The sequence below is a fragment of the Dermacentor andersoni genome, chromosome 7 (assembly GCF_023375885.2).
Source record: "Dermacentor andersoni chromosome 7, qqDerAnde1_hic_scaffold, whole genome shotgun sequence".
In the NCBI taxonomy this organism is placed as follows: Eukaryota; Metazoa; Arthropoda; class Arachnida; order Ixodida; family Ixodidae; genus Dermacentor; species Dermacentor andersoni.
The window spans coordinates 135,441,281-135,454,722 of NC_092820.1; the positions used below are offsets into that span (position 1 = coordinate 135,441,281).

Consider the following 13,442-nt stretch of genomic DNA (forward strand, 5'->3'; position numbering starts at 1 on the left):
AGGGAAATATGCAGCTGGTTTATTAAGAATTTCATCATTACCACCTTTGAGTTAGCGGTGAAACATAGCAGCGGCAGAAGCACACAAGTGACCCGGGACGTATCTTGAACGTCCTGGAGTTTCTTAGGAACCGGCGGCCAGGACGTGAATTCGTGCATGATGGTTCCGTAGGTGGCTACAACGAAATTCCTCATGACTGTCATACAAAGGTACTGAGGGAGTTTATTTCCACAAAGGCTTCAGGCAGCAACATTATAACGTCTGGTCAGGTTCATAATGTGATAAAATAATACTATTTCGTGTACACCTAAATTAAACTTCCAGCTGCCGCACTGCGGATTACTGCAGCTGAAAATAAAACCTGACTTTGCTCGATCACAGAAGCAGAGCTCAACCACTATTGCGACTGAAATACCTGACTGGTTAGATAACAACCACTTTACGTTATATTTAAACGTCCCGAAGCACAACACGGTTCAGGAAATCAACGGCGCAGAATATACGGGGAGAGAGAATGCATACGACATCGCAGGTGCCCACTAACAACTGAGTTTATTCAGAACAATAATTTCCTTTTTTATGCACAGCCAAGCTACGTGAGCATTGCGAACATGCTACAACAACAATGTCCATAACAAAGCGAGAATGCTACGCCATCACCCGCGCATGCTAATCAAAAAACAAGCGCAAAAGAGTTGCTGAGAAAAAGCATTTCCTTATCGAGAAGGGATAAAAACGTCATGCTGACCCAAGCATCACCCCTTCGCTTGTTATAACAGGCCTCTACTACCTCTCTCTCACTCTTATCTTTACCTCTGCGGATAAACTTCCTTTATCGAAGGGGTGATGCCTGTGTCAGCACGGCATCTGTATATCTCCTCGATAAGGAACTGCTTGTCCTGACCAAATCATTGCACGAGTTTTGTTATGCTAACATGCGTAGTTGATCACTTTACCATTTGCGCTTTCCTGTTTAAAAAAATTGAGGGTATTTTACGTGCCGGAACCACGACCTAATTACGAAGCACTCCGTAGTCGGGGACTATAGATTAATTTTGACCACCCAGGGTCTAAGTATGCGGGTGTTGTTGCATTTCGCCCGCATCGAAATGCGGCCGCCGTGGCCGGGATTTGATGCCGCGACCTCGTACTTAGCAGCGCGACACCAAAGCCACTAAGCAACCACGGCGGCTGTCTTCCTTGTTGTTATTCTTCTAAACAATTTATTTATTTATTTATTTATTTATTTATTTATTTATTTATTTATTTCAATACCTTAAAGACCAAGAGGACATTACATAGAGGGAGATTATTATGCAATCATAGCGCCCTATAACGCAAAACTATTCCAAAATGTTTTTATTCCAATCTCCCTACGTCAAATTTGCGTAACCGCCGACGCAAGCATCGGGCGGTCAGCCGCAGGGTTGTCTGAACAGACCAATCAAATGCTCTCCTCGTTTGTAGGAGGTCACTTTTGTTTGCTTGAAAAACGAATAACATTGCCTACGCTGAGCGGCTTGTCTTATCTAATTGGCTGGTGAGGAGCACGCTCAAGTGGAGAGGAATTTGATGGGGCCGAGCCACTGCACAAAAAATTGATAACCGGACGAAGAGGGTGGTGCCGGCGTCTGCGATTGGTCCGCTTTCCCTTATTTAACTCGCGGTGGCTGGTCGAAAATCGCGGCGGTATGCAACGGAAGCTTAAGAATGACGCTAAAATGGATCCTCAGCAAAGAAGAGTTGGCAGAACGAGGTAGTAAGAGTGCCGAAAGTGCTCGAAAACGTTAGGCGGCCACGCAAAAAGTTTTATTTTACGCAATAAGTAGCCAGTTCCTGGGCGATCGGTGGCAGCCATCTTTTATTCCTTTCGGAACGGGGCAGCCTGCGGCTATTCAGAAGAAAATTCAGTTTTGTTCGGCATATTAATGCATCTTTAACGCGTACACGTCACTTTGACGCGGTGAGTTCTTGCGGTTTTGTGACGTCGCGTGACAGGTAGGTGAAGTGGGTGCAGCCCGAAAGCCTTTTACCAGTAGCCGACGGCTAATGGCGAAAAGGTGTTGAATCAGAAATAGCTATATTGCTTTTGTCTGGTCAAATTATGCATAATCAGTGTATACGCGTCATATCAGATGTGGAGCTATCGTGGTTCTTGTGGCGTCCCGTGACAACCAGTCGAAGTGCGGGTGGCGCAAAAAAGTTGTCAACCAATCACGAAGGACTGATTGCAGAACTGGAAAGGAAAATTTTGAATAGTTTTACGTTATAGCGCCCATAAAGTACAGCAAGTTTACAGATACCAAGGAAACAACAAAATATCATAAGTACATTAGAAATGAAGCGCTTACAAATCAAAACAAGAGATCGCTACAGATGTCATTTCGCGATGAAGCGAGAAGTATGTTATACAGAATATTGATTTCATGCACATTTACGGGTTTAGGGTTGCTGAATGTCCACTCGATCCGGATACATAAGCAATTCTGTCTTAAGGAACGCTACATCAGTAAGCGTAACTAACTATTCCGGCAGATCATTCCACTCCTTTGCTGAGAACACAAACCGTGAGTTCTGGTATCTTAATGTTCGTGCGAAAACAGATTCTCCTTTCAGGCGATGATCTATGCGTGACGAGAGATGATGCGCCGGAAGAATATTCCTAGTTGCAAAAATTTCATTGTTGTTATACATCGAGTGAAAAAATCACAAACGAGATTACCAGCGTTGTGTGTCAAGATTTCAGAGAGACGATGAGCAAAACGTGAACAAGGTGAATGCAGGAGCCAACGTTTCGACAAGTGGACTTGTCTTCTTCAATGCGACTAATGCTTTCCTCGCCACAGTATATATAGGTGGGGTTCTTCTAAAGAGGAGAGGGTGTGAGGCGGGAGGACGCGGAAACGAGGGAAAATCTGTTAGCGTGTCGAATTGAGAGTAAAGGAACGCTGTGTACAAGGTCAAACAGACCGCGGTCTGACAGACCACGGTGGGGGCGGGGGGGGGGGGAGTGATGCCCTGGCTTTGACCTTGTACACAGCGTTCCTTTACTCTCAATTTCGACACGCTAACAGATTTTCCCTCGTTTCCGCGTCCTCCCACCTCACACCCTCTCCCCTTTAGAGGAACCCCACCTATATATACTGTGGCGAGGAAAGCATATGTCGCCTTGAAGAAGACAAGTCCACTTGTCGAAACGTTGGCTCCTGCATTCACCTTGTTCACGTTTTGCTCATCGTCTTGAATTTCCATCTCCCGCATTCCCCGTCTTTTCTCAAAATTACAGAGATTAAGTCTTCGCTTGAACACCATTACACTTTGATAAGATAAACATGTAAATAAAATGAACCTGGCTGCCTTGTTCTGCACAGGTTCAAGCTTGCTTGAAAGGTCAAAGCTGTTTGGATGGTACATTCTCGAAGCGTATTCTAATGCTGACCTAACGAGTGTTGTGCAGGCATGCAGCTTCGTTTCGGCATTGGCAGCCGACAAACGGTTGGCCATGATCACGTGAGTGGTCTGTACATAAAAAGTGAATTCTTTTTCTGAATAAATGTCATCTGGAAGTTGTTACCAGACGTGTGGTGCGTGTTCTCCTTCCGGCCCTATTTTGGGACGTTTTCGTGGAGCATCACTCAGCAACTAGCTCAAAGATTTAGCACAGCGGGGTTCTAATAGGGCAGCCATGCTTAAACAGCCTGAGTAGTTGAACTGCTGCGATTCATTGGCACGCGCTTAAAAGTAACACTGCGACACTTTTTCTGCATGGTAAGTAAATTGGCTTCGTTGACAGACAGCGCTGTCACCAACGGCTGAACCAACCGTAATTCGCGCGCCCGCACCTTTGAGTTTTCAACCTTAGTCGCGCCAACAAAACTGAACCTCCAACAGGATCGAAAACGAATAAACCACATCCTCGAAAGGCGGTTAGCGCCAAATGATGGCAGAGAACAATACCACTGCGCCAATTTTGTTGCCTTCGAGATCAGCGCAATCGTAGCGTGCCCAAAATAACAGTAGCAAAGTTCAGTGCAATGACCTCTGGAGGATAACGGGTGTCGTTCCACTTTCTAGCACAGTGGGAATAACGAAAATAATCTGAAGACAGCGAGACCGTGGCAAAGGCAGCCTATAATTTGTGATAGCCCCATTTTTTACAATATGCGTTTAAAAAGAAAGCTTGTTTGGGAAGTATCCGCAAGAGCAGCTTATATAATCCCAGACCCGTTCCCCACATTTCATAAAATATTGCACAAAACTTCTTCAACCCAGTAAAGGAGCGTTTTTCGTTCCGCACCAATCAGAATGCTGCTTCTGAAAACGAAACCCGCGACTTCCTGCAAAGAAATTATGTTAATTATGGGGTTTTACGTGCCGAAACCACGACTCGATAATGAGGCACCCCGTAGGGAGGGGAGTCCGGAAACATGGACTACCTGGGGTTGTTTGACGTGCACCTAAATCTAAGTACACGAGCATTTTCGCAATTCCCCCCATCGAAATGCGATCTCGCCCCAGGGATTCGATCCCGCGACATTGTGCTTAGCAGCCCAACACCATAGCCACGAAGCAACCATGGCGGGTGACTTCGTGCACGGCCGCCGAACGAATTTCAGTGAGTAAGCAATATTACGCTGGAGGGATTAAGACCATTCCAGAGTACAGTAAACACATAGCAGCTCTGAGCTGCGACAGCAGGTTAGTGGGCTAAAGGCCTAGTAGCATTAATAGGTAAGAAAGACGGCAAGCTGGAACCCTCTTTTGCTACGTTCATGTCTTTATTGCCACGTGTTCTGCAAACAAGGTAAGTGTACATTGGTGTGGGATATTTCTAGGTACAGCTTTATATGTCGTTCTGCACGGAAAAATGGCTAGGGCACCGTCTGCCCCAACGCGACCATCATGCACAAAAAACCTTTATGCGCCCACCTAAGTAGAGTCGTCAGTGCGTCCCAGTTCCGAAAGCTGTTCTGAGAAAATGTATCGACGATAAGGGTAGCGTAGTTTTCCTATTACCTTGACGTCCTTCTCTTGAATAGGAGCTTCAATCCAAGGTGTACGCCGTTTCAAACGCGTCCTGGTTCCAATTGGAAAGCTAGCTCCCCAGTGATAAATTGATACAGTCGCACCGGTGATCTGGCTGAAGCGGAGGAAGCGCTTCGAAAACAACAGCTGTGGCCTTTAGATAAGACCCTAAGCAGCCATCGCCAGCATGCACTAGACGCATTGCCTTGCAAGCGCTTGCTCCTGAAACACCCACCAAACCTCACTAGTTGCAGCCGTTGGGGTTTCCTGAAACTTTTTGGGAAAAAGCTTTGGTAATCACTTCTACGGTAAGCATACCCTCCTGTATTTCGATTACGTACAAATGCTTCCTATCGCACACAAATAATACCACTGAAATCGCTTGCACGTAAATGATGCATCTTGCTGCATCTTGCGGCGTCGGTGTGTCAAACGCTACTTGTCAGTCGCAGGCAAGCTTGGTCTGATCAACTCACTGACCAACGCGCAGAGCACCAAGTCGTCCTCGAGGAGCTGCTTCAGCACGCCAACAAATAGAGTGGTCAGAAAGCTTCGATAAAATAGAAATGTGAGCGACTTTACTAGAGTTTGTCATTCGAACGTAGCCTCAAAGACGAACGAGAAAATTAAGTGGTACGTACCTTATTTATTGCGCGGTTTCTCTGTCTTCTACTATTAATTAGTCACGCATACGTAACTGTGCCCGTATATGCCCAACATTATCGTTTCACATAATATACCATGAGTCCAAACACTTTGCTGTCTAACTAAATTACAGTTAACTTTTGTGTTTCACGTTCCAAAGCCACGATATGATTACGGCGCACTGTAATGGGGTACTCCGTATCATGTGAATATTGTGTTTCCCTAGCGTGCGCCTAAATCTAAGTACACGAGCGTTCTTATATTTTGCCCCCATCTGAACACTACCGCCGCCGGGGCAAAGGTTGAAACCATGACCTCGAGCTTAGCAGTGCATCACCGTATCTACTAAGCTTCCACAGCGTGTAGCATGGTCGTCTGCATGGTACACGCATGAAGCCTTCACGTGTTCTTTGTTAGATCCTCAAGGGTCGGGCGCATTTGCAAGGATAATGACTGTGCAAAATAATTTTCATCCCACTGCGTCACCGCGCGTGGAACGCATTGGCAATTGCAGAGCTGTACACGTTGCAGCGCCCATTATAGGAGTCTCAGCCGACCGCCTCGATGTTTTGAGAGAGCTGAAGGAAAAGCCTGGGGAGACGCCATTCACCATATGCAGCACGAAATTTGTAGTGACCAGATACACTAACACTCGTGCTCATCTCATTCTCCGAAAAAAGTCTGCCATGAAAGGTTCCTTTCTCCTTTTTTTTTTTTTTTTACACGGATGACATTCACTCTGTCGGACACGTTCAGGAAGTCTTTCGTCATTGGTAAATCAGCGTCCAGCTCTGATTTACGCAAGCGAAATGAGCAATTAGGTCCACTGAGCAATCTACAGAACTGCTGGGAAGTAGTGTAATTTTACCAACAACAAAATTACAAACAACAAAATTTTTACCAACAAGCAAAATTAAAGCGACTTGCTGTCTTTCCAAAAGTCGTTTACTTCGTGTTTTTATTGGATTTTTGCTCGTTCTGAAACATGTTCTCAATCTTTCTGCAAAAATCGCGTCTGCCAATGAACGTTTCAGTTGAACATTGTCTTAAGCAGAGCAAGGTTCCACTGCACCAAATTCGATTATGTTTGCTGTTTCTTTTTTAAAAATATGGAATGTCAGCGACTTCACGTTTCTGTTTTTAATACAGTATATCGGTTTGTTAAATATGTTTGTGGGAAATCAAACGATGAGAAAATGCTTAAGCGCAAAGTAACAGCTAGCTGTGTAACTCAGAAATAAAAAAGATACGACAATTATGTAAATTCCACATATAGAGATATGTAAAGACACACTTGAAGTAATGTACACCGCTTTGCAATTTGCCACAAATATGTGCATAGGACTTGCTACGACTTACGCAAATTTTGCAACAATTTCACATAACCTGCACACTCACGTTTCAAAATTAGTTTAGATGCTCAAACAGATGCATTTTACAGAAATGTGATATTATTGTTGCTCTGTTACGAATTTGTTAACTTAGGGCTTAAATTTTTTTAACTTATGCGATTTCAATAATTTTTCTAACATCTCTCAAGCCTGAATAAAAATTCTGCTCCCTGCCCTCCATAGAACGTAGGTTTGTCTATTAAATGCAAGAAAATGTTTATTTAAATAAATTCCTAAGTTGGCCTAGCGATAGCATTACTGCGTCTCCCATGTATTTCAATAGAGACATAAGAGTTGCCCCTAAGTTGAAGCCTCCTCTTGGAGTCCAGTTTTGCAGACTTTGTGGTTGTGTGACAAGCGATCAATCATAACTGAACATTTCTTCGCCCATGCGGTCAATCTGCAGGTTCGCCACAAGTTCTGTGCACCAGCTCAAGCAAAGTGGTCCCCTGAAAGAGATATAGCCGAAATGGCCAGCGACGCCTTCACGTACATCGAGGGTCTTCACATTGCCAAGTGTTTTCCCGAAGACGCTGTCCGATCAACCATCGCCTACAAACCGCAACCGGAAGACCTGTTCATCGTGACTTACCCCAAATGCGGCACCTCCTGGATGCAGCAGATAGTGTACAACATCCTCATGGACGGCAACGTGCCCGACGACAAAACGGACGCCGTACTGCGCCTACCATTTCTCGAGATCCAAGGAGCCGACGCCGCTGTTCACGCTCTCAAGCCCGGAGCGTTCAAGACCCACCTGCCCTTCTGGCTGCACCCTTACTCACCCGATGCCAAGTACATCTACGTTTCCAGGAACCCGTACGACTGCTGCGTGTCCTTCTATCACCACACCAGGAACTTCGCTATATACCACTACGAAAACGGAACATTCGATGACTTTCTCGACAAGTTTGTCAACGGTAAAGTGGACTTCGGTGACTACTTCGACCACCTCTTGTCGTGGTATGAACATCGCAATGACGCTAACGTGCTGTTTGTCACTTTCGAAGACATCAAGCAGGACACGAGAGCTTGGATACTTCGCGTGGCAGAGTTCATGGGTGATGCTTACGGAGCTAACCTTCGCGAGGACGCAGCCTTACTAGACAAGATCGTGGAGGCCGTTTCTTTCGAAAACATGAAGCGCCCTCTGAATTCGAAGTACGATGCCGACAAGACAAAAAATGACACGGCTGAGCATAGCTCCAATAGTGACCCGTCTTCAGAGGCAAAAGAGTGGCACCCGACATTGCTGAAGAGCCTCGAGGCTTTCAAAACATTCTTCGCCAAACCTATGAAGGGAAACTTCGCGCGAAAGGGCATCGTAGGCGACTGGAAAGAGCACTTTAGCGATGATCACGTAACTAAGATGAAGCGGTACATTGCTTCGAAGACAGCTGGAACCGACGTGATGAGCCTTTGGCCAGACATTCCTGTCAACTAATCTGAGCACCGTGTAATAAAGTTAACGTAGCCACGGTAGTGGCTTGCGCCGGAGCCAATTTAGGGCTCATAACGTTGGTGCGGGAGAGGGACTGTCTTTAAATAGTGGAAGCCTTTAGGGCACCTAATGATAGGTGTCGGCCACGTTATTACAAAAATGTGGTTGCGTGGCTGGTAAACACACAATTAATTTTGTATTTGCACTACTGAATTCATTATTACACAATAGGAGTCGTTCAGAGTTTGCAAGTAAAACAATATGCGTTCATAGAATAAAAAAAGTTATTAAACCAGAATCGTCAGAGAAATGTTTTTCTGAGTGAAACCACAATCCTCTCAGCTTTTGCACTTCTTGTTGCAACATGACTGCTTGTTGGCCTAGTTGCTGGTTTCTAAAAGACATGTTTTTTTGCCGCGAGACATGTTTCGTAGAGGAAATTCCCATCAATTAAGTCGTAATATTGCACCATGACCGACTGGAAAGAAGACTATATACTCTACCACATACAAGATTAAGCAAGGAATAAGCCACCGCCCTCCGTAGACTACAAACGAATACGTATGTCGATGGAATTATCATGCACCGGATGCACCCCACCAAATTCTCATACCCATGCAGATATTGTGATGTACCAGACACCCTCCAACACATGATGTTGGTGTGCCCACAACACGAGAAAAACAGTCAAGATGATCCGCCACAAGCGATCGAGGAAACGTGGGAGGGAATGTTAAAGGCACAGAGCCTGGAAGATCACCGAAGTCTGGTGGACCGGGCCCAGGCTGCGGCATTAGCCAACGGCTTTATGGACTAAGACAGCCGCCCACCTAGGATGAAGAAAGAACACTTTCTTGCTGTTTTTCACAATAAATGTTCATTCCTCCTCCTCCTCGCGGTCGTTCGCTATTCTTAAAGTTACTCAATCACAAGGAAAGAGAAAAATATGCATTTATTAAAAAGGAAATACTGGAAGGGCGACTAGAAGCAGTGTCTTCAAGCCAGCTAATCAGAGTTCGCCCTGGCAAAAATGACCGATGAACGAGAATAAATGGAGTAAATGCGGAGCATGACAATTTGGAGGGTAAAGTTGCTGCGCCACAACAATAAAGAAATAAAACTGAAGCATGCTTTAGAACAGCACATCAAATTTGTTGTTTCCCAGAAAATCCTCTATGACCTGCATAACCTGATGACTGCAGGGTTTCGGCCATAGACAACAAAAAGCTTCATCAGAAATTGACCAGTAGTTTGTGCTCGCCAAAGGTAGTCATTGAGTGTCCGTTGTCCGAGTACAGCGAGCCCAAAAAATAAGTGAACACAGTACATATTAATGAAGGATCAATGAACGATAACACATGAAGTACTCCTGTTAACGACGTGGCTGTGCTAAGCGAAAAGTACCCTTAAAAATGACATAGAGGCATTCAAGTAATATAAATTTCTATCGCTTCAACCCAAGAGCCTCGAGAACACAGCGCGCACAATGCACGCAAGCATACGCCTCGCTTCAACTCAAATCGTTTATCGAAAAGGTTGGCCGCTTACACGCTAACACGCTAGCGCAAGGAGTGCAAAGCCCTGAAAGGCTCTGTCTCTGGCCGTACTGCCACTCCACGACTGGGGATTTTAACAACAGGCTATATAGGTGATGTCCAAATCATGGCGCTCACAACGTGTTTCCGGCTACTGCAGTCGCTTCCGGCGCATTCTGTCCGCAAAACATAGCATTCGGGGTCCGTTTTTGGTAATCAATGGGAGCCGTTGCCGGAATTTAGACATCAGCTATTGCGGCATGTCCACTGGATTAAAAATTGCGGTGTCCATGCCACAGTGCCGAAAGGCGTCTATAAACCGTAAGCCTCTTCGCGGTGTTAAACATTCCAGTGCAAAGCTTTAGAGCAGCGCAGGCCTTCGCAACGACGTAAATAGAAAGCATGATCGCAGCTTTACCACACAGACAAATATTTTGCATGACAAAGGCAGAGAATTTGAACCCACTGGAAGATCCAGAAGGAGGAGCCCTAGGCAGACCCCCCCCCCCGATACATTCTGGCTCACACTACGGAACGTGAAGCAGCATGATGCATACACGTTCTGTCAGCATGGCTTGTGAGCAGTGTTCAGAGGGGTTCAAGCGCGTTTTCACAACCGTCCGCCAAAAAGTATCAAACACTACATAGCTGCAAAGGAGCGGGAAGCATTCGAAGGCAGACGGTGTCGTTGGTCGCAAATTATGAGGTCTTAAGGTTTTAAAGCGCTTAGCAGAAAAGTCGCTAAATTATCGCTAACTTTTCATGCAATGTTGCTAAAGTCAACATATTTTAGTCAACTTTAGACACCTATTGTAAGCTAAGTGGCGTAAATGATTTACCGAAACGCCTCAACTTTGTATAGCCTGCGTGTGCACGGTGAATAAGCAATGACTTTACTAGCGGAATCTAGTGGTCTTTTACTTTGCTATTGTACTTGTACAACAACGGAGATGGCCACTGGAATTCGGCATTTTACTTTCGAGTCGTGCGGTTACACATGCAGTACAATTCAAAAGAACACGATTAGTTTGATTTCCATAGCAATGCAAAAGCTCTTGGTCCACATTATCCCTGATTGTTGTCTAGTTCTCGGTACTTCTCACAGAAAAGCTAAATTCTGAAGCGCGCACTTGGTGTAATGTTAATGTGGCGATGGTATTTCCGTGACCTTTAAGCAGATAAAATGCTACGGTTCCATCCTTTCATCTTCCTCACAGCTCCTCGTATTACTGACTTGTCCAAAAGCCATAATAAGAAAGCAGTGAGTTCAGACTCGCGTGATGGAGTCTAGTCACTCCAACATCTTCGCCTTTCGGTTGTTGAGCTGTCTGATAATTCACTCGCAGCTTTTTATATCTCACATTAAAATTGATTGCAATGGTCCATGGGACGCGTCTCGCCGGCTGCTGGGAGAAAGACATTGCGGGTGGTACGGTTTGATTTTTCGTGCGTGCCCTCAGAACGCTCACTGGCCAGAGCTGCCTTAGCTTTGCAGGAAAAAGACTGTAAAGCTTGGATTTTGTGGTCTCGGTGTCTTTCGTGAAGGCCACGTCCGAGTTCGAGAACCCACGTTCCATAGGGTTTGGTAAATTTATTTACTGCTACCTTTGCAAAGCTTCCCCAATCGAACATACTTGGCGAAAGTGCTGAACGCAGTGGGTAAAGATCCATTCAAATCAGGTTCGTAAAATAAGAAAAGGAACAAGTATTTTATGAGCTCACTGTAAACAATGTAACATCCCCGATGCTGTGAAGTACAGTGTGAAGACAACCGATGTCAAAGCAACCGTCAGGGTCACGGAGCGCACACATCTTACAGCTAATTTAAATTGCTTGAATGTAACTTTTGAATAATAAAATGCGTTGTACAAGGCCGTTTTAAGCAAGTTTTTCAACCGATATGTACGTTCGTGCGTGTGTTTCTATATGTGTATATATGTACATATAAACAATATATCGGAGAGTTCGAACCCTGCCCCATTCCGGCTACTCCAATGCTTCGAGCGCAGACTACATTAAAAAGTGCCGCCTCGCTCAGCGCTTGCGAATAATTAGCGAATCTAGCTCGCGACCAGCAGGCAAAAAAGAAAATAGAACACCGCGTGGCATTTGCCTCCTACGCGCGCGAGAAGTGGCTTCACTGCATAGCTGGAACATACTGGCGGACCTATGCGCAACACTGCTCCCTGCGGGAGCATATACAAGGACGCTAGCTAAGACAGACCTCAAACGGCAGCTGGGAAAAGGATTTATGTTTGAGTTTCCTCCCAACATAATTGTGTTTTCTCGTATAGTCAAATTATAGACCGACACTATCATTTCTGTAGGTCGTGAAAAGGTAGACAAAAACCCGTGGCACTACGCTCAACAAAGCAAAATTTTAAAGAAAGGAAGACCTTTCGGCTCCCACACACGAGCCTTGTTCACAGCCAAAATAAACACAAGTGTTCGATCAGCTCGTTTATATAGTCTTGAACACGTGACGCAGGCAGCGCGCATACACCGAGGGCAGAATGCCATCCCGCCAGTTCAGAGTGTGTGGCGTAGTCTGAATCATGAGCGACTCAAGATAAAGACGTCGAGATAGCCATTTTTCTCTGGCAAGGATACGTGCTTTCCCCCAGTCGATTACATGGCCGCTTGAAGCGGCATGCTTAGCCAAAGCACTGGATTTCACATTTTCTTTTCTCACATCCTAATTGTGTTGTTTAAGACGCCATTCAAAGTCACCAATTTCGCCAATATACACGTAGTCACAATCCGAGCATGGGAAAACCTACACAACACCAGGGAATTTCTGTTTTGGTAATTTGTCCTTAACATTGACGAGCGATTGTCGTAGTTTCTGGTTTGGAATCTGTGCCACTTGAACATTGTAAGAACGCAGAACACGGCTTAGAGCTTCACTTGTGTGCGGGATATATGGTATTCCGGCGCGCTTTTTACTAGGGGCAGCATAGGGTAACTGTGGACGTGCCATTTGTCGTTCAACAGCATTCGAGAAAGAACACGGGTAGCCACAGGCTGATGGTTCCCGCCGTACCCCGCTTACGTCGGCAGCGTATAGTCTTCCTGTCTTGTGCAGCTTTTCTCTGCGCGCTGTAGAAGCGTGGAAACGACTGCCCTTTTATAAGAAGCAGGTTGCGTAGAGCCGAAATGCAAGTCGCGTCCTGTGTGAGTTGGCTTTATGAAGACTCCGAACGACAAACTAGACCCCTTTCTTTCAATCAGCAAATCAAGGAACAGGAGCTTGCCGTCGACTTCCTCTTCTACCGTGAACTGTATCACTGATTCCATACTGTTCAGGTGCGAAGTGAACCACTGAACTGCTTCTTTGTGAGTGATGCAAAAAGAGTCGTCCACGTAGCGAAAAAATGCCTTCGATGCAGGGCTCAATGAAGAGAG

The 13,442-nt window shown here is 45.5% G+C and overlaps 1 protein-coding gene across 1 annotated transcript; it reads left to right on the forward strand.

Moving 5' to 3' along the window:
• Window positions 1-7,258: 7,258 nt before the first annotated feature.
• LOC126534569 (amine sulfotransferase-like) lies at window positions 7,259-9,380 on the forward strand. The gene has a single exon (XM_050181837.3). It carries the CDS (start codon window positions 7,531-7,533, stop codon window positions 8,503-8,505), a length of 975 nt encoding a protein of 324 aa, XP_050037794.1. The 5' UTR covers window positions 7,259-7,530; the 3' UTR covers window positions 8,506-9,380.
• The last annotated feature ends 4,062 nt before the right edge of the window (window positions 9,381-13,442 follow it).

Bases quoted from the DNA above. Each gene is read 5' to 3' on its own strand.
- LOC126534569 (XM_050181837.3), top strand. From the start codon at position 7,531: ATGGCCAGCGACGCCTTCACGTACATCGAGGGTCTTCACATTGCCAAG.